The sequence below is a fragment of the Oryx dammah genome, unplaced genomic scaffold, assembly GCF_014754425.2.
Source record: "Oryx dammah isolate SB20612 unplaced genomic scaffold, SCBI_Odam_1.1 HiC_scaffold_27, whole genome shotgun sequence".
Lineage (NCBI taxonomy): Eukaryota > Metazoa > Chordata > Mammalia > Artiodactyla > Bovidae > Oryx > Oryx dammah.
In genome coordinates, this window is record NW_024070211.1 from 33,821,070 (window position 1) to 33,844,035 (window position 22,966).

General features: G+C 37.1%; 1 protein-coding gene across 1 annotated transcript in view; it reads right to left on the reverse strand.

Moving 5' to 3' along the window:
- SPAG16 (sperm associated antigen 16) overlaps positions 1-22,966 on the reverse strand; it is a 1,071,408-nt gene that overhangs the window by 485,462 nt on the left and 562,980 nt on the right. Inside the window, exon 12 of the mRNA XM_040228573.1 lies at positions 19,649-19,834. Coding sequence (XP_040084507.1) covers positions 19,649-19,834 — 186 coding nt within the window. The remainder of the gene's footprint in view (positions 1-19,648; positions 19,835-22,966) is intronic.

The window sequence follows — 22,966 nt, forward strand, 5'->3', positions numbered from 1 at the left end:
GAAAATCAGAAATTGTGATGTGGTAGAATGACAACAAAAATAAGAGAATTAGAGCAGAAACATGAATGCCTTATGACAGAACAAATTATTGAGAAAAGCCAGTGCTGGATTACCTAACAGAATGAAGCAGCATGTGCCTTAGGCACTACACCAAAAAGGAGGATAAAGGGCAAAGAGAACAGCGAAAAACAGAGAAAGACAGAATGTTTTAAAGAATTTTATATTTTATATTCTAAAGTATAAGTAAAGAGAAAGCATCTAAGGGATTTTGATAGACAAAATTTCAATCTTAATGGTCTTTCTTATACACATAATATAAATATAATTTTAAATATAATATAATTTTAAAATTATATGTGGATCTTAAAGTATATGTGGAGGAGTTTGTGTGTGTGTATGTGTGTGTGTGTGTGTGTGTGTGTGCATGATTAAGGACTTAAAACTCACAATCTGACTTTAACAAGAAAAAAATGATTAGGAAAGAAGAGGGTATCCATCAGAGACTGAGGGTGAGACATGGAGGCTTCTTAGAAGGGACAGTCTCCCACCTAAGTATAGAAGGAAATAGAAGGTGGATTACTGAGAGAATCTAGCAGGCATTATATTCTGTGGAGGAGCATGAAAAAAATAAAACAGCAATAAGATACTAGTTTTGGTTGGAAAGAAAAAAAAAGATAGATATTAACTAGAAAAAGGAACATGAAATTTACTGGCAAGGAAAATCGGGCTGAAGTGATTTTAGATAGGGAATGATTTTAGATAGGTTTGAGAGGACAAAGCTAGATTGTCTCAACAAAATTTAAAAGAAAACAAAAACTGAAGAAGTCACACTATCTGATTTTAAGACTTAATATTACTGTATGGTAATAATGAAATAATACATGCATATATCAGTGGACTAGAGAACCCAGAAATGAAGTCATTTAAATAGTCAACTGATTTTACACTTTCCTCCATTAAATTACTCCTGTATTTTTTTCTAAAAATCAAACACTTTGCTTTTTCATTTGTTGATTTTCATCAAACAGTGATCCCACAGCTTACACAAAACTCTCTGACAAAGGACATGCATCCAAAATAAATAAAAAAAAAAACTTTCAATAGAAAATACAGAGTAAGAAAAGAATCCAATAGAAACTGAGTCAGAGCATGAACAAATACTTCACGGGTGGCAAATAAGATCAGTTGACTCTTTAAAAACACAGGTTGAACTGTGCATGTCTTCTTGCACATGAATTTGGTTCAATAAAGATCTGCTACAGTAGTTGAGGTGATGGAATTCCAGTTGAGCTGTTTCAAATCCTGAAAGATGATGCTGTGAAAGTGCTGCACTCAATATGCCAGCAAATTTGGAAAAGTCAGCAGTGGCCACAGGACTGGAAAAGGTCAGTTTTCATTCCAATCCCAAGGAAATGTAATGCCAAAGAATGCTCAAACTACTACATGATTGCACTCATTTCAGACACTAGTAAAGTAATGCTCAAAATTCTCCAAGCCAGGCTTCAGCAATACGTGAACTGTGAACTTCCAAATGTTCAAGCTGGTTTTAGAAAAGGCAGAGGAACCAGAGATCAAATTGCCAACATCTACTGGATCATTGAAAAATCAAGAGAATCCCAGAAAAACATCTATTTTATTGAGTATGCCAAAGACTTTGACTGTGTGGATCACAATAAACTGTGGAAAATTCTGAAAGAGATGGGAATATCAGGCCATCTAACCTGCCTCTTGAGAAATCTGTATGCAGGTCAGGAAGCAACAGTTAGGACTGGACATGGAACAACAGACTGGTTCCACATAGGAAAAGGAGTACATCAAGGCTGCATATTGTCACCCTGCTTATTTAACTTCTATGCAGAGTACATCATGAGAAACGCTGAACTGGAAGAAACACAAGCTGGAGTCAAAATTGCCAGAAGAAATATCAATAACCTCAGATATGCAGATGACACCACCCTTATGGCAGAAAGTGAAGAGGAACTAAAAATCCTCTTGATGAAAGTGAAAGAGGAAAGCGAAAAAGTTGGCTTAAAGCTCAGCATTCAGAAAATGAAGATCATGGCATCCGGCCCCATCACTTCCTGGGAAATAGATGGGGAAACAGTGGAAACAGTGTCAGACTTTATTTTTTTGGGCTCCAAAATCACTGCAGATGGTGACTGCAGCCATCAAATTAAAAGATGCTTACTCGTTGGAAGAAAAGTTATGACCAACCTAGATAGTATATTCTAAAGTAGAGACATTACTTTGCCAACAAAGGTCCGTCTAGTCAAGGCTATGGTTTTTCCTGTGGTCATGTATGGATGTGAGAGTTGGACTATGAAGAAGGCTGAGCGCTGAAGAATTGATGCATTTGAACTGTGGTGTTGGAGAAGACTCTTGAGAGTCCCTTGGACTGCAAGGAGATCCAGCCAGTCCATTCTGAAGGAGATCAGCCCTTGGATTTCTTTGGAAGGAATGATGCTAAAGCTGAAGCTCCAGTACTTCACCTCATGTGAAGAGTTAACTCATTGGAAAAGACTCTGATGCTGGGAGAGATTGGGGGCAGGAGGAGAAGGGGACGACCCAGGATGAGATGGCTGGATGGCATCACTGACTCGATGGACGTGAGTCTGAGTGAACTCTGGGAGATGGTGATGGACAGGGAGGCCTGGTGTGCTGTGATCCATGGGGTCACAAAGAGTTGGACATGACTGAGCGATTGAACTGACTGACTGATAGTACTACCAAATTCACAGTTAGGTAAATTGTGGATTTGGAGGACTGATTGAAGTTTTACACAGATTTTTGACTGAGCAGAGGCCAGTGCCCCTAACCTCCAAGTAATTTAAGGGTCAACTGAACATGAAAAGATGTTCAACATCATTAGCCATGAGAGAAATGCAAATTAAGACCATGATAAGATGCTGTTATCCACCTATTAGAATAGCTAAGATAATAAAAACTACTAATAATATCAAATTCTGACAAGCATGTAGAAAAACTGAATTTTTCATGTATTGTGATAGTAATATAAAAATAGTATCGTTACATTGGAAAACAGTTTGGCAATTTTTAATAAAGCTAAATGTATCACACAACCCAAAAATTGTACTCTCAGGCATAAATTCTAAAGAAATGAAGACCTGTGCGTGCATGCTAATCGTTTCAGTCATGTCCGACTCTTTGCAACCCTATGGTCGGTAGCCCATGGGATTCTCCAGGCAAGAATCCTGGAGTGGGTTGCCATTTCTCCCTCACCCAGGGGATTTCCTGACCCAGGGATTGAACTCATGTCTCTTATGCATCCTGTACTGGCAGGTGGGTTCTTTACCGCAAGTGCCACCTGGGAAGCCCTACACAAAAACCTGCACAGTACTATTCCCCAAAGAGAAACAAATGAAATGTCCCTCAAGGAGCAAATATAAAAGCCAACTAGTATACTTAAACAACTTTTATTTAACAATAAAAAGGGATTAACTATTGATATCCAAGACAATTAAGTGAATCTCAATTTCACTGAAACAAAATTTCACTGAAAAGTAGCCAATTTCAGATGCTCACATACTGTGAGCATTTATATAACAATTTTGAATCAACATTATAGTAATGGAAACCAGAACAGGTTGAGGGTGTTGAAGGATTAGAGCTAGGGGAAGAGTGTGATCATCATGGTAACATGCCAGAGTTTTCTTACAGTGATAGAATAGCCCATATCCTGATTATATAGAGTTACATTGGTTACTCTAATTTACATGTGTGATAAAATTTCATGCAGCTACAGACACACACACACACACATACACACACACACACATACACACACACAGGGAGAAACTGGCGAATTTGACTAAGGGTCTGTGCTTGCATTAATAATACTGTATCAATGTCAATTACCTAGTTTTTATAATATGCAATAGTAAGATATTATCACTGGGGGAATCTGGGTGAAAAGTACATGAAAACTGTTTACATTTATTTTAGGTAATTAAAGTAATTCAAAATTTAAAAGATATAAAGGAGTAGTATGGATCTTCTAAAGTATACTGAGCAGAGAAGTACTGAAATTACTCCAATAACCTATTTATCAGAATTTCTCCAATAATCTATTTTAAGAATTGAGACAAGAAGTCAAACTCCATTTTAGTCTAGGGATGATCATTAAAGTCTATATATACCGGGGTCAACTGAAGAAGTATGAATTCTATAATATAAATATGGTCAAAATACAATTTTAATACTACAGTCACATTTGGAAGATGATTATAAGAGGAGCAGGGCTTCCCTGATGGCTCAGTTGGTAAAGAATCCATCTGCAATGCAGGAGACCTGGGTTCAATTCCTGGGTTGGGAAGATTCCCTGGAGAAGAGAATGGCTACCCACTCTAGTATTCTGGCCTGGAGAATTCCATGAACAGAGGAGCCTAGCAGGCTACAGTCCATGGGGTCACAATGAGTTGGACACGTCTGAGCTACATTCACTATAAGACGGGAAAGGGGTTAGAAAGAAGGTATATATTTTTTGAAAAGTGGTTGCCATTTATTCTTTTTCCTAAATTAACACTTTTAGGTAGTCACGTCTTATCCTGGTCCTGGTCTTGGCCATGTGACTTGCTTTAGTCAATGGAACAGTAGCAAGCAGAAGTTTGAACAAGAGGTTTGAACTTGGGGGAAAAAGGAGTAAAGGAAGGTATTAGGAATTTAAAAGGAGAGCAGAAAGGAATGAAATATTCATTTTGTATGGTAGATGTTTAATTGATGAAGGAAATGCAGCGGGATTCAACTTGTGAGCTGAAGTTATAAACTGAGATCAATCATCATAATTCCAGGGTCTGTGGGTATATGTTTTCTGTCCAGGTTCAACTGACCAGGTACAGGCAGAGAGTGATGAAGAAATTTGTTTTAAATAGAGTTGGGGTATTGACAGGCAAGAAATGTAGAGGAAGAGAGGACTAAGGGATCAGAAGCTGTGTGGGAAGGACAGACCACTATGATGGTCTTTGGATTTCACTCTGGATGAGAAGGGAGAAACTGGAAGGCTGTTATCAGCACTAGAGAAAAAAAGTGGAGACAATAAACTATCAATACTACTGGAAACATAGAATTGTTGGAGCAAGTGGTCTTAAAGGATGTAAGCCAGGGAAAGGTAGAAAAGGTGCTGACAGTGCAGAAAACTTGAAACAGATTTGAAAGTTGTTGTAAGTATTGAGGTAAAGAAACTGGAAGTCCAAGGAGTTGACACAAATTCTCTGCTTGGATAGTGATGCTGCATTCAGTGAACACAGTAAGCCATGTGCTAAATCATGTAAAACATGACAGATAAGACCAGGATGTCAGTACATTACAAGACAATGAACGAGTAGTTAATGGTTTAGTCTCAAAGAATACGTTTTTGTGGTTTGTGATGAGGTGGGAAGAAAGCAAGCAGTCTAGAGGTGACAAGGAAGAGCATGGAGGAATCGAACCATTAATTTAAAATATATATATTACTTTCTCAGCATGTTCCAAACTCTAGTCTGAGCTCCTAGTTTGAGTACTAGGAACACATTAGTGAACAAACTTTCAGATTCAGTGATGGGGGAAATTTGTGTCACACAGCTAAATCAGATAAATGCAACAAAAAAATCTTGAACATATTTTATGTGTTTATATCTCAAAAACAGGGTCTAATGATTACAATTTATTATGGTATAAGTTTTTTTTGGAAAAAAATTAAGGGAAATTAGTTATAGGTGCCATTGGAAAAGGCACTTCATCTCCTCAAGGGAGACAAGTTTAAGGAAAACAGATAGAGTACAATGAAGAGATGGACTATATAAGATATTTTGTTAATGTCAGGCACTGGATTCCAAAGCATACAGTGGAAGGGAGATCAGAGGCGATGAGAGGTTGCCAGGAGCTAGCACGGGAGATCCCACCCATGACAAGGTCATGCGGGAGAGGCCTGATGAGCAAGGCAGAATCAGGACCCGAGGGACTCCTTGGATCGATCCCACCCATGACAAGGTCATGCGGAGAGACCTGACAGGCAAGGCGGATCAGGACTCAAGGGATCCCCTGGACCTGCTCGAGCATCTACCCCTAAACCAGAATCTGTTTGTTTTACTATTTCATGTCTCTCACCAACACCTCTGACATTAATGGGGGTCTATCCCCAACCACTTTTCTTTGAAGAAAACAACTTAGAGCTTTAGTTAATAATTCTCCTGGGCATAATAAGAATGTTTCAATCCAAACCCCTCTGACGATTTTCTAGCTAGCCTGACAGGTTCATTCAGACTCCTGCAGCTACACATGTGATTGTTTATGGCCTCCCAACCGTGAGAGGCACGGGAGGCCTCTAGTATTCTAAAAATATAGAGCCTTACAGGGAGTTAAGGAATTATTAGAATAGTACTGTTGGAGGGTTTCATTGTTGAGCCAATATTTGCTGCTAAGTTTCCATATCCCTTATCCGTTATGTTTTTGAGAACATACATTAATTAGTATAGTTAGTATGTGGAAAAATAAGCTGTAGCCTTTGATTTAAACACATCAGAAATTCTTTCCATGTTATAGCCCACTTCACCTTTAACCTATAGGAATGTAGCCTTGACTAGTGCTTTCGGAGAGTGGTGCCTGACTTTAGAATAATCACCTTTGGAGAAAATAAGTTTTCTGGTTGACTAACCATTATCTAGTCAAGGCTATGGTTTTTCCAGTAGTCAGGTATGGATGTGAGAGTTGGACTATGAAGAAGGCTGAGTGCCAAAGAATTGATGCTTTTGCACTGTGGTGTTGGAGAAGACTCTTGAGAGTCCCTTGGACTGCAAGGAGATCCAACCAGTCCATTCTGAAGAAGATCAACCCTGAGATTTCTTTGGAAGGAATGATGCTGAAGCTCAAACTCCAGTACTTTGGCCACCTCATGCGAAGAGTTGACTCATTGGAAAAGACTCTGATGCTGGGAGGGATTAGGGGCAGGAGGAGAAGGGGACGACCCAGGATGAGATGGCTGGATGGCATCACGGACTCGATGGACGTGAGTCTGAGTGAACTCCGGGAGATGGTGATGGACAGGGAGGCCTGGTGTGCTGTGATTCATAGGGTCGCAAAGAGTCAGACACGACTGAGCGACTGAACTGAACTGAACTGAACCATTATCAGAAAAGATCATAAAAATGTTAGCAGGCCTTCTGGCCAGAAGATGATGTAAATCACCTGAGACCTTTGTATGTCAGAAAGAATGCATAAAGAAAGCCTGGTCTCAATAAGGGTCAGGACTGCTGACCCCACATGACTCTGCACCTCCCATTACTTTCTATGTAAAGCTCAAGGTATGTAAGCTCCTTGGAAAAAATAAAGTTTGGGCCATACTTGATGAAGCTTGGTCTCCCCGTTTCGTTATTCTCCTCTTTGTTTTCTGGCTGATTTCCTGGAGCGCAGGGCTCTCTGAGTTCACTTTTCTGCCCCAGCTTCTAAGACCGACGCGAGAGGGAGCCCAAGACGGGGCACCCTCCGCTATTCAAGTGGGCGCCTGTGGCCTGCGTGAACAGAGCAAGTTCCTTGTCTGGAGCTTTATTGGCTTTCTGTGTAAACCAAGGAATATCGGCCTCTTTCTCTCCTCTGTTTTCTTAACTGTAACATTCCCTCCTTACCTCTCTCTAGATCTCTAATTAATCTTTTTCTAGATGCCAATGCCGTCCCCCTGAGGATACTCTGGGTCCAACCGGGGCTGGACCCTGGTATGAGATCAAGGCTGATTAGCGGATATATGGACAATAACTAGAACATAATGGCTCATTTTATTGTGATGATCCAAATAAACAAGGCTGTGAGTCATGTGGGATTAAACCCAATAGCCTCTGAAGGGAAGATGAACAATCTATTCCAGTTTGGGTACTGGGTTCTTAGGTAGATTTTAGTTAGAGGAATATGAACATAGGTATTAAGAGTCACATGCTGTTGAAGCCTGGCTTGAAGAACTTTGAGCTTTACTTTGCTAGTGTTTTGAGATGAGTGCAATCGTTCAGTAGGTGGAGCATTCTTAGGCATGGCCTTTCTTTGGGATTGGAATGAAAACGGATATTTTCCAGTCCTGTGGCCACTACTGAGTTTTCCAGATTTGCTGGCATATTGAGTGCAGCACTTTCACAGCATCATCTTTTAGGATTTGAAATAGCTCAACTGGAATTCCATCACTTCCACTAGCTTTGTTCGTAGTGATGATTCTAAGGCCCACTTGACTTCACATTCCAAGATGTCTGGATTTAGGTGAGTGACCATACCATTGTGGTTATCTAGGTCATGAAGATCTTTTTTGTATAGTTCCTCTGTGTATTCTTGCCACACCTTCCTAATATCTTCTGCTTCTGTTAGGTCCATACCATTTCTGTCCTCTATTGTGCTCATCTTTGCATGAATGTTTCCTTGGTATCTCTAATTTTCTTGAGGAGATCTCTAGTCTTTCCCAGTCTATTCTTTTCCTCTATTTCTTTGTATTGATTGCTGAGGAAGGCTTTCTTATCTCTCCTTGCTATTCTTTGGAATACTGCATTAAAATGGGTACATCTTTCCTTTTTTTTTCCTTTGCCTTTAGCTTTTCTTCTTTTCTCAGCTATTTGTAAGGCTTCCTCAGACAATTATTTTGCCTTTTTGCATTTCTTTTTTTTTTTTTTTTTTTGAGAATGGTCTTGATCACTGCCTCCTGTACAATGTCATGAACATATGTGCATAGTTCTTCAGGCATTCTATCAGATCTAAACCTTTGAATCTATTTGTCACTTCCACTGTATAATCATAAGGGAATTCTTAAAGAGATGGGCATACCAGACCACCTGACCTGTCTCCTGAGAAGTCTGTATGCTGATTATGAAGCAACAGTTAGAACGAACTGGACATGGAACAACAGACTGGTTCCAAATCAGGAAAGGAGTCCATCAGAGCTATATATTGTCACACTGCTTATTTAACTCATATTCAGAGTACATAATGCAAAATGCCAGGCTGGATGAAGCACAACCTAGAATCAAGATTGCCTGGAGAAAAATCAATAACCTCAGATACGCAGATGATACCACCCTTATGGCAGAAAGTGAAGAAGAACTAGAGCCTCTTGATGAAAGTGAAAGAGGAGAGTGAAAAAATTGGCTTAAAACTCAACATCCTGAAAACGAAGATCATGGCATCTGGTCCCATCACTTCATGGCAAATAGATGGGGAAACAATGGAAAAGGTGAAAGTCTATATTTTGGGGGGGCTCCAAAATCACTGCAGATGGTGACTGCGGCCATGAAATTTAAAGACACTTGCTCCTTGGAAGGAGAGCTATGACCAACCTAGACAGCATATTAAAAAGCAGAGACATTACTTTACCAACAAAAGTCCATCTAGTCAAAGCTATGGTTTTTCCAGTAGTCATGTATGGATGTGAGAGGTGGACTCTAAAGAAAGCTGAGTGTTGAAGAAGTGATGCTTTTGAACTGTGGTGTTGGAGAAGACTCTTGAGAGTCCTTTAGACTGCAAGAAGATCAAACCAGTCCATCGTAAAGGAAATCAGTCCTGAATATTCATTGGAAGGACTGATGCTGAAGCCGAAACTCCAGTACTTTGGCCACCTGATGCGAAGAACTGACTCACTGGAAAAGACCCTGATGTTGGGAAAGACTGAAGGTGGGAGGAGAAGGGGATGACAGAGGATGAGATGATTGGATGGCATCACCGACGTGATGGACATGAGTTTGAGTAGGCTCCAGGTATTGGTGATGGAGAGGGAAGCCTGGCATGCTACAGTCCATGGGTTGCAAAGAGTCAGATATGACTGAGCCACTGAACTAAACTGAGTAAGAGTCATGATAATTCATATAATTAAGAATTAATTTATTGTTGCAATACCACTGAAAGCCTCAAGTCTAAGATTGTTGGGAGCCACGTTAGGCATTACTGACAAAATAGAGGTACGGCCCTAAACCCCCTCCCTTTGTTCTGTAGGCATGGACCCAGAATGAAGGAGTTAGGCTTTGTGATTCTGACTTGTTTTTTCCTTTCCTTGGCTGAGTTGACTGAAGAGAATATTAAGGTGCTTATTGTTTTTGAGAGGAGCATGAGAAGGCATAAAGCCTTCTGTAGCTGTGCTCAAAGAATAATTCATAAAGTTAATCACTGATATTTGCTCAAGGACTTTTACAAAAAAGTGTTCCAGGGTGAGCACACAGGCCACAGCTTGAGGCCATGGGAGGGATTGCTATCTGAAGCCCATTTGTGAGAAAAGTGTTTATGGCAAAGGAGTTTGCTGAATTTAGGGCTTAGGAATAATTAAAATAGTTAGAAGGTAAAGATTTAAGGATTGCTGTAATGTTACAATATTCTACTATAGCTTATAGAAATTAGGCACTTTAGAGATACTATTCGCTAGAAGTCCTTTGTAAGAAATAGTGAGCTTAGAATACTAGGGGCAAATAGGACTTAGAAAGATAAGCATTAAACTGAGGAATGTGGTATGCAGCCCAGACATTAGCATGAGTTACAGTGTATTCACAAGGACACATGAGAAAAACTAGATAAGAGAATTGCTGAGGAAGGAACTCCTTTTGAGGGGCAACAATAATTTTTGGAGAAAAATAAATCTGGGTCAATGGGAACTAAAAATATCAAACCTCTGACCTAATGCTTTTGTAAAAGTATAAAAGAGAATCAAAAGCTTGAAATAAACAGGCAGTCCAAGAAAACAGAGGGGCTGCCTCAGTTTCTTGCCGACACCGCTCACACCTTCAGGTTGAATCCCTGGCTGCTGGAGCTGGACTCCAGCATAAGATATCATAGTCTCCTTTGATATGATTAACAGTAAATGAGAGCAAGAAATAGAGGGCTACATAAATAACCACTGTACATTTGCTGATTAATGTTGTATAAGAAATTTTCATTTCATATAATGCATATTAAATATCTAGGCAATATCTTTGAGGTATAGATACATAATTTATTGCTACAGTTTTGCATATACATATGATATATTAATTTATATTTGTGTACTAGTGAGACCAAATTCAAAGTAAAATTTGTTCTCAAGATACTGACATTAATATCCTCTAAAAAAGGCATTTAATTTGTCAATGGTAACTAGAGAACTAGACAATGAAATGATTTACATAACACCACTAAAACTGGAAGCATCAGATACTTTTATAAACTTGTCATACATTGGACCAAGTATAATCAAGAGAAAAATATCAATAATTCACTTTTTTATAGTAGTCATGGCTTCATATAAAGGTACGCTTTGTGGTTCTAGGCTGAAACACTGTACTTTTTAGAATGCATATTTAAATATTCACCATGAATGTCCAACCATAACTTAAAGTCTTAAATTTTTGAGTAAGAAAATTTTAATAGGACATATTCAGATGATAACACATATAATAACTATATTTAACTCATTAGGTATCATTAATTTTTAAACGTCTGAGTTATGGGCCACATCAGAAGGGATGACTTTTCTAGCAGATGGAATCCTGCTAGAGGCAATGCTTCCTGCAGGATTCATTCTAGGTTAAGAAGGAACTGAATGAAGGCCAGCCCAAGGAATAAACTTTTCATGTTCCCTGACTAGTGAATCTGTTCATTGCCTACACAGGACACACACTAACAAGTTCTGCTCTCATGGATATATGGTAGAATTTTGTACAAACTCATGCTAGATACTATGAAGAAATAACATTCAATATTTCTATGAAAAAATGTCTCTAGTGTTTAATTTAAAAGAACAAATTCAATTTAATTATCTAAATAAGAAGTATTTCTCATTTAAGCAACACTGTTGTATATAAGAAAGTATTTTAGTTCTACCTAGAATTGTATGACTTTCTATTTTTATATCAAACAGTTTACATCTTTCGATTTGATGTACTTGGGCATTCAATTTATTTCAATAACAATTGAATAAAATCTTAAGAGTTTTCTTTAAACAAAAACCATTTCTGTAAATTCTAAAACAATGTTTCAGAGGCATGGTAATAGTTTTTTTCTGTCTCAAATAAATGGTTTTGAAACAAATTAGAGTTTGGAATCATAGAGAAAGAATAGTAAATCAGTCAATAAATAAATAAATAACTTTGATTAGGGGCTTCCCAGGTGGCTTCAGTTCAGTTCAGTTCAGTTCAGTAACTCAGTCATGTCCAACTCTTTGCGACCCCATGAATCGCAGTACGCCAGGCCTCCCTGTCCATCACCAACTTCCGGAGTTCACTCAGACTCACACCCATCGAGGCAGTGATGCCATCCAGCCATCTCATCCTCTGTCATCCCCTTCTCCTCCTGCCCCCAACCCCTCCCAGCATCAGTCTTTTCCAATGAGTGAGGTCTTTGCATGAAGTGGCCAAAGTACTGGAGTTTCAGCTTCAGCATAGTTCCTTCCAAAGAAATCCCAGGGTTGATCTCCCTCAGAATGGACTGGTTGGATCTCCTTGCAGTCCAAGGGACTCTCAAGAGTCTTCTCCACCACCACAGTTCAAATGCATCAATTCTTCGGTGCTCAGCCTTCTTCACAGTCCAAATCTCACATCCATACATGACTACTGGAAAAACCATAGCCTTGACTACATGGACCTTAGTTGGCAAAGTAATGTCTCTGCTTTTGAATATGCTATCTAGGTTGGTCATAACTTTTCTTCCAACGAGTAAGCGTCTTTTAATTTCATGGCTGCAGTCACCATCTGCAGTGATTTTGGAGCCCAGAAAAATAAAGTCTGACACTGTTTCCACTGTTTCCCCATCTATTTCCCAGGAAGTGATGGGACCAGATGCCATGATCTTCGTTTTCTGAATGTTGAGCTTTAAGCCAACTTTTTCGCTTTCCACTTTCACTTTCATCAAGAGGCTTTTTAGCTCCTCTTCACTTTCTGCCATAAGGGTGGTGTCATCTGCATATCTGAGGTGATTGATATTTCTCCTGGCAATCTTGATTCTAGGTTGTGTTTTTTCCAGTCCAGCGTTTCTCATGATGTACTCTGCATAGAAGTTAAATAAGCAGGGTGACAATATACAGCCTTGATGTACTCCTTTTCCTATTTGGAACCAGTCTGTTGTTCCATGTCCAATTCTAACTGTTTCTTCCTGATCTGCATACAGATTTCTCAAGAGGCAGGTCAGGTGGTCTGGTATGCCCATGTCCTGAAGAATTTTCCACAGTTTACTGTGATCCACACAGTCAAAGGCCTTGGCATAGTCAATAAAGCAGAAATAGATGTTTTTCTGGAATTCTAGCTTCTTCCATGATCCAGCGGATGTTGGCAATTTGATCTCTGGTTCCACTGCCTGAGACCTGGGTTCAATTCCTGGGTCAGTAAATTGTTCCCTGGAGAAGGAAATGGCAACCCACTCCAGTATTTTTGCCTGGAGAATTCCATGGAGAGCAGAGTCTGGCAGGCTAAAGTTCATGGGGTTACAAAGAGTAGGACATGACTAAGTGACTAACACTTTCACACTTTAATTAGATGATATTTAGAATATTTGAGATAGTAAAATATTTACAGTAGTCTAAAATTAAGAGCTGTACATCTGAATACACTGCTTTAATACTAGTATATGTATATACATCAACATTCAGATATACACAAACACACATAAGTGGACTATATATATCATGTGATCAAACCTTAAATATAAAACTGTATGATTTTAGTTTTCTTAACTTATGTATACTATACCCATATAATTTTTAACATATATGGATGAAAAAATACAGCAAACTGTTTTCATTATTACTGAGGAGGATGAAGATTCATCTATTGACCAGATTCATTTGGGAGGGAATGGAGGAGGGATACATCTTTGACATGTCAAAGTGTTTGCTTTGATTGGTGCTAATACAGTAATAATGGAGCATGTTTTAAAACACATATATTCACTCTTATTAGAACACCTTTAGTTTCATCTCTATTCATCTGAATTATTTCTAACATATGGTTCAGTTAGTTGGTGAAATAACAGAGAAAGTATGCCTTATTTAGTGAAAATTAGATACAGATTATATAACTCATTTACATGAGATAGTTTGTTTTATAAATGCAAAGAGCTAAATGTTAAATTCTTAATGTTATCTCTTTTATTGGTCAAGTCTTTATATACTGATATAAAAGAATGTTCACATCAAGCTTATTGCAGTAGACACTGATGCTGGAAGCATTCTTCACGCATACACAAAAAGCCAACACTGGTTGCAAGACAGCTTCTTGATAATACAGTCAATGTTTAACTTGCTAAATGAAACCTGGAACTTAAGCCTTAATATACTTTTTTCATAAGTAGATATTTCTTTGATAGTGCTTTTTAATTATGCACTGGTTTAGAGGAAGCATGACAGTGAAAATAACATGCTATTTTCATTTTACTATTTCTGGACTTATTTATGTATTTATATTCAATAATACTTAGCTATCACTCAAAATATGTATTTCAAGAGGGGATCATTCATTTGAATATAAATGAAAATCCAAGATGTAATAATTGATTTATTATCTGTGGAACAGGATAAATTGATCATAAGAGGTCAATTTTAGAATGTCACAATTTCCTTTAATGTAACCTAGTTATGTTTCAAGTACTGCTTTAGCAATCTATTAACATATACCTTGGGTTCCTTTACAAGTATAAGGCAGCAAGCTGGGAGGTTTTATAATGCAAGACAGGTATTAATGTACCAACAATACATGCCCTTGAATCTCAATATCCTCCTTACATTATTATGCTTTAAAACCATTAATGTTGTACAATATGCCCTTCATCTCTAATATAGTCAACTTAGCATATGTATCATAAAGAACAAGATGCATATTATTAATAAAATACAAACACTAAACTCCATTTTGTAACTTATTTGGTGCTATCTCATTATTATTAATTTTTAAAGAAATAAATTTCTCCCAATTTAGAGTTCACATCGGAGCATTATTTGACCAAAAAATTAATAGTACATGCTATTAAAAGAAGACAACTTATAGGAGAATCTTAGTAATTCACATTTCCTTTTTCTTAAATTTAACTGTTTCCTTTATATAAATCATTCTGTTTCTCTCATCTAGCCTGGAGTTTATATTGCTTAATGAATTTTTCAGTTAAGAAGGAAGCAATGTAGGTGGGCAGGAAGGAACATTCAATTCTCCTCAGTAGGCATCACCTGTTAGAGGAACAAGACAATGTCCCTCATTGTACAGCATTTTATAGAATGGAGCTGATGAATCTGGCTGGAAAAGTCTTTTAAAAGTTCACATTAGTGCTCTAGTATAAAGAGAATGAGCTTTACACCCATCAAGTGTCTCAATATGTAACAGGTGATTTGCTTTCTCTTTCTCTCATGATTTATAATGTCTCAGCAATTTCTAGTGGCTTTATCTTCCAAATATATTTTTATTTCTCTCACTGTTCCCATCATAGGCTCAAACCTGATTTATTTTTCTCTCTTAAGCATAATCTTGAAGTCATCTGAACCAATACCCTTAGATATAAGGGCAGCAGATTTATTTCCCATTGTTTAGGGTCCAGAAGTTGAATTTTACAAAGCAATCGGTTTCCTTCCAGCCCTGTTACAAACCACTCTACTCTAGCCTGTGCAATATTGTTTTAAGCAGTGGGGAAGCTACACCCAGTAACATTCTGCTTGTTTCAAATCCTTTCATTTTAAGGATTTGAACAACTAAGTACAGGTATGTGGTCTGAGTTCCAAACATCAGAGATATAGTGTCATGTAGACACTCAGTCAAATACCCAACTATCTTGGGAAGAAAAGCACCCAGGACCAATCAGAATTTCTTCTCTGATATTATGAATAGAAGATGTACTGCATATTTTCTGTTATAAAACTGCTGCATTTTAAAATTATCTGTAATCTCACTGAGGGCAGTAATGGAGTCAGAATCTTCTAATGTCTAAAATATAGTCCTACACTGGTAATTCATTTCATAAATGTTTAATGGTAATCTCATGCTTTAAAGAAACAATTTTTATAGTCAACTGAGACATTCTCTGATTTTCCTATCTAACTTTCATCACTTTAATAGAATAACACAATAATTGAATCATAATACGAATGTAAATGGAAGTAAGGAAAGCACTTTCTTCATGTGTATATATAGATTTTCCCTTCATCATTTATGCAACAAAACTGCCACGTGTCAAGCATTCTCCATTAAAGATACAATGGGGTATGTATGTGTGTGTGTGTGTTCAAGGGTACATGTATGCTTTAAAACTGATTTTTAAAGCATATGTATGAAAATTAAGGTAATAATAAATGACTACAAAATAAAACATAAATTTCTACTTTTTATAAATGATTGTTCAAAAGATCATTGAATCACTACTTTTAATTGTTCATAGAAACTTTGTAGAGTGTCAGTGTGTCCAGACTAAGAATGACAGAGGTACTATTGTTCAGAGATTTCTTATTAGTATTTAGTTAACAGGGATCCTGATCTGGATTTTTTGCATTAATTATGATTTCCAGGGATACAATTTTCTGGTGAGGAGCTAATTAGATGGTCCTAGCAGGTAATATCTAATTTCAGGAAGAGTTGCAGGAAAAGGAATGACATACCAACTAACAGATGAATTCAAGACTGAGCTAGGGTTTCAAAGGAAAGGGCAGACTGTGAATATAAGGATATATTCTAAATTTTTTCCTGGTGAACAAAAGAGTCCATCAATATTTTTCAATTAAAAACTATGTGGCATCACTATAAGAGTATACGACCCAGCACAGTACAGCTTCTACCATCATCATCTTACCAAAGCAAATAACCTCTGTCCTTAAAGTCACTAAGCCTGTAACAATGGCCTATACGATTTTAAGTAAGACACTAGTTTTAGACATATTTACACAGTATGGATCCATGAGCAATCGTAAATTACAGTTCAGGGTTCTGATTACAGTGCTGAAAGATCTATCAATAGCCACCAAAGAAACAGTCAGTCTCTCCCTTATTTGTCAATCTTTATCCACTATCTCAGCTTCAAAACTGGTATAAATTCTTTGTCTTTGATGATGAAGGTGAGCTCTTGACATTGATGGGAAATTTGAAATGCAAATAATTTTTGGTGTCAATCAGTAGCAATTTTGATCTGCTATATCAACATCTACTGAGTCTCTACTGGGAGACAGTATTTGGATATCAGGGTTCTGGAGCAAAGCTGTCAAAGTACTTGAAATCATTCTTAGTAGAGATGAGTCTACTGGCAATCAGTTTATTGTTGTTGTCACCTTAATACAGTTTGATTTAAGCACTCTGAGTGATTAATACATTTAAAGATACATTTTAGAATGGATGCAGTCTTTTATAAACACCTTAGACTAAGCCAAAAGTAATAAAAAATTGAAATTAGAGAACAGCATTAAAATTTTACCTATATAAGATGAGTAAGCCCTAGTGATCTAATGTACAACACAATACCTATAGGTAAGAGCAATGTTAGGATAGTTAAAATTTTGCTAATAGGTTAGTTATTATATTAAGTGCTCTTATAAAAATAATAATAATAAAGAGGGCAGGAGGAAATTTTTAGAGGCAAGAGATACATTTATGCATTGGTTGTAATGGTTTCACAGGTATATATTTCAAACTCATCATGTTGTTTATGCTAAATATGCATAGCTTTCTGTATGTCAATCATACTTCAAAATAAATTGGTTTTAAAAATTCTAATAATATATTATAATAATATTTATGAAATATGGCTGTATAACATAGAAACATAATAAAATTAAGAATTACATGGCTGATTATTCCAGATAACGAAATGGTATGCACATGACTATTAAACTACATCTTAAATTGTCACTACTTTACATAGAAAGTAAGTGAAACTGTTAGTTGCTAAGTCATGTCGAATTCTTTGTGGACTTCTCTGTCCATGGAATTCTCCAGAAATAGGTTTCAAACCTATTATTTAGAGCTATGCTTTCTCATTCAGAATATGTCAAACATTATTTAGCTATATCTTTGTAACTCAAGTGGATTATGCTATTCATGCATCAATACCCAGTAACTGTCAAAATTGGATGGGAGACCGAACTTGCACTTAACATTTTAATGGTAAGAATTTAATATAAGGGATTGTTAACTGTGCATAAAGTTGTTAACTAGATAACTATAAAGGGAAAACAAGAACATGAAGGTATGGAGAAAGCCCTGAATGAAAGAGCTACCACTTTTAGGACTGAATGCACAAAGGGATCAAAGTGGAATTATTATAACCTTGTTGGGTGGCACCACAGAGCTGATGAGTGGTCCAGGACTGCTAGTATTGATATCCCTCACCTTGGAAAGAGGCCAGGCAGATCTGGGAACGCAGACCTCTGAGAAGGGGGCAAACGTCTGCTGGAGTTAATGTCTTTGACAGATGGCATGATACAGCTATTTCTGCAAACCCTAGAAAAACTGTCAACTGGATTCAGCTGCTGTGATGTTGCTGAGGTGAAGTACTGCTAGGGTGATGCTCATTGAAACTGCAAGTCCAGAAGAAGCCCACAGGAAGGAGAGAGGGAGAAGAGGACCCCTCTACCACCTCTAGCCTTGTGGTCTCCTACAAGCAGCCACTATCACTAAAGCCTAATACAGAGTCAGTTTGCAAAGTAAAATGTCATTTGCAAAGTTCCAGCTCCAGTATCACAAAAAAGATAGAGAAGGGTGGGTCTGGTGCAGAAAGAAAATAGCATAAAAGCTGGCACATGTTCTTAAGAGATAGTCAAACTACAAACAGAACAGAGAAGACCCTTTCAAGAAGTCCTCCTAGAAATCATGTTGACCTTTTTGTGAGCACCTTACTTGCTCTGTCTTCTAAATAGGTTACCCATAATTCAAGGAAGAATGGGGAAAGTTTGTTCAAAGTACTGGTTTGACCCGTGACTCCCAAAACAATAGTGCTGACCTTCAAGATGAGTTCATCTTTCTCTTACAAAAGAATTACAATGGCTCAGTAATGATTTGTTACACAAATTTTGAGGAGTCACTATTACTTATATTTGTAATCTGGGCATTAATTAAAATATTAAAGTGATCAGAAATCTGACTGATGATATACAATTACTTAGCTGAAGTGATCAAGGTATTTGATACCAGCTTTTTAAAATTTTATTTGTATATATAATAGGATGGAATAATTATCCAAAAATACATGGATGACAGGTATTTTGAGAGCAAAAAATAGGTCTGTCTTGAATTAAGATCAAATCATATAGTAGTGTATAGGACTTGGTATACAATAAATTATATCCATTCCTACAATTTTTGAATTACTAAGAAGCATTTAAACTGGAAATGCTATATCAAAATTAAGTGAAAAGCCCATAATTGTTTCTGTCATCTTCATGTCTATTAAATTGTTGGTTTGATAATCCAGACAGACAGCAGATTGGTGGAGAGAACTAAAAACCCGACACTAAAAGAAGGATTTGTTCCATCTCGCTTTAAAACAAACAGCTTTCCAACGAAGCAATTCTAATCTGATTTCACAGGCTTGATCTTGAAACTCTACTTAGAAAGAACTCATTATGTATCAGCAGAAATTAATGGAGTTACAAACGGATGTCACAGAGACTAATTCTATAATTTTAAGAATTAACAGATTTTCTTTAATTTCCCACTGAGAGAAATTATATTTATCAACACAGAGTGTTAATATTATTCGAAATACTTCTTACCTGTTAACATCCCAGATTTTGCTAGTTGTATCCAGTGAGGAAGAAGCCACAAAATCACCACAGGAGTGCCATGTGCAGGACCATACAGCGTGGGTATGTCCCTCGAAGGTCAAAATGCAATTACCTCTAGACAGGTCCCATAACTTAACTGTAGTATCACCACTTGAAGTAGCCAACTTGTTGCCACTATATGCAAGAACATGAAAAGGTAATTTGTGAAAAAAATCAATTTACAGTTCACGTATTTTTATAAATGGTTGTTATATTCTGTGAATAACTTGTGTGCATTTATCTGAGTTATTTTTATTTTTAATGGCATATCATTATGCCTGACTCTTATTATTTTATTTGAATCTACACAATTTGATACTTCCCTATATGGTTTAGTGAAGTATCAAATTGTGTTGATTTAAATAAGACTTTGATGCTGGGAAAGGTTGAAGGCAGGAGGAGAAGGGGATGACACAGGATGAATTGGTTGGATGGTATCACTGACTCAATGAAAATGAGTTTAAGTAAACTCCAGGAGTTGGTGATGGACAGAGAGGCCTGGCATGCTGCAGTCCATGGGATTGCAAAGAGTCAGACATGACTGAGCAACTGAAATGAACTGAACAATATGGTTTAGTAATTCAAGTTGATGAAACTGCTGTTGCACACTTTCTATATTAATTATTCCATAGTTTTCCAGATTATTTTACTAAATTGGTACTTTTTTAAAGCACATGTTGATTTCAAGGACAATGTTAACACTCTGTGGATGATACAGCCTCAGGATGATGAAATTTTAGACAAGTTCAGAAATGTAAATCAATATATAATGCCAGTCAGCATTCTTTATGTTTGTATTAATTAAACGCTACAAGAGTGCAGTTTGGAAAATGAAGGAAGATGTGAATCAGAAATGAGGGAGCTATGGAGCTACATCTTGAGAGATGAAAGACTTTGAAGAGCTGGTTAGTTAAGAATGAGTCACTAGATTTTCCATTTGAGTCATCAGTAGACATTAAAAAAATTCAGTGGTTTCAAGTGGTAGATACAAAAACAAGATTATGAATAAGCGGGTGCCAGTGATGACAGCAGAGACATCTAGGTTTCTTTTGGCAAAATATCACTGCTAGAACGTTGGATGTCCATCATCTTCTCCATATCCTTCAGAACTGCGTGCTCCTTGTATATGTTCTCTCAGTAATTTCTCTCTCACTGAATATAATGAACTGCTAATTTGCCTCCTTCCCTTTGATTTTGATGGGGAACTGCTCCCTCTCTCCCTTCTGACAGCATCAAACATTATGATTAACCAACTGAAATGCTCATTAAATGCTTCCAGAAAGAATAAATATATGAATGAATGAAGTGATGCTACAAATGAAGAGTTGACCAAAATTTCTAAGACAGGAAACAGCACTCAGATCAAGATAAGTGTTTTGCTTGCTCCCTTTTATTTGTTTATTTTTATGCTGAGAGAACTAAACATTTATATGCAATGAGTATCAACCACTAGAGAGGAAGACTTAAAGATGCTGCCAGAAAGGAGGATGAGAGAGTGAAGACGTTCTCAATAAAGTCATAAAAGGATATTTATTTGTACTAACAGAAGTACTCTGTAAGTGTAGTCCTTTACTGATAGGTAGATATTAAAACCCATCCTTTGTTTTTCAGCTCTTGTTTATTTGTACATGTTGGCCATTAAAATTTTTACTTTCTAAATATTAAAAAACAAACAATATACAGTTGTCTAAAGATAACTCATTATAACATCATGGGTTATAGATTCAAAATTTGAATCTGGGTGAGCATTGGAGGGGAATACATATATTCAGTCCATGGCAGTATATAAGTTAAGAAATAAGGATGATAGAAAAAAAAAAAAGAAAACATTTTCCTAATAAAAATCTCAGAAGAGAATGATATAAAATGGGATACATACAACATTCAAAGAAAAAAAAGTAATCAATTTACAGAAACTAGAAATTTAAGATGTAGAACCAGAGGTTCAGGGAAAAAATGTATACCACATGGAATAAACAATGTAAACAAAAAGCAATTTTCACCTAGTTAAATTTTAGCCAACTGTAAAGCACTGTAGGCAACAACAATAATTATAAGAATAAGAAAACAAAGTCATTTACTTATATAGTGCCTAACATGTAGTATAGAGCTTCCTTAGCAGCTCAGATGGTAAAAAAAAAAAAAATCCGCTTCAATGCAGGAGACACTGATTTGATTCCTGAGTCAGGAAGATCCACTGAAGAAGGGATAGGCCACCCACTCCAGTATTCTTGGGCTTCCCTGGTGGTAAAGAATTAAAAGGAAACAGCTACCCACTCCAGTATTCTGGCCTGGAGAATTCCATGGAGAGAAGAGCCTGGTAGGCTACAGTCCATGGGATTGCAAAGTCTGACTTAACTGAGTGACTATCACTTAACATGTGCTAGAAACTTATTGAGTACATTATATGTATATCCGAACCTCACTAATAGTTTGAGCAACGTTATTATCTTCATAGCACACTTGACAGTCCCTATTTAAATAAATAAAATTATAAAATGTTTCACTCCTAGCAAGGTTTTAAAACTAAATTACATGAAATATTAAATGTATCTTAACTGATAAAAATGAAAATTGTTAGAACCACAGAAATAAAAGTGACCAATCTAAAACAGTATAGATATAACAGAAGCAGAAATTATTAAGAAGTGGCAAGAATACACAGAAGAACTAATACAAAAGTGATCTTAATGATGCAGATAATCACAATGGTGTGATCAACTCACCTAGATCCAGACATCCTAGAGTTCGAAGTCAAGTGGGCCAGAGAAAGCATTACTACAAACAAAGCTAGTGGATGTGATAGAATTCTAGCTGAGCTATTTCAAATCCTAAAGATGATGCTGTGAAAGTGTTGCACTAAATATGCCACAGGACTGGAAAAGGTCAGTTTTCATTACAATCCCAAAGAAAGTGAAGTTGGTCAGTCATGTCCGACTCTTTGCTACCCCTTAGATTGCAGCCTACCAGGCTCCTCTGTCCATGGAATTTTCCAGGCAAGAGTACTAGAGTGGGTTGCCATTTCCTTCTCCAGAGGATCTTCCCAACCCAGTGATCGAACCCAGGTCTCCTGCATTGCAGGCAGATGCTTTACCATCTGAGCCACCAGGGAAGCCACCAATCCCAAAAAAGGTTAATGCCAAAGAATGATCAAACTACTGCACAACTGCACTCATCTCACATGTTAGTACAATGCCCAAGCTAGCTTTTAACAGCACATGTGCCAGGAACTTCCAGATGTTCAATCTGGATTTAGAAAAGGCAGAG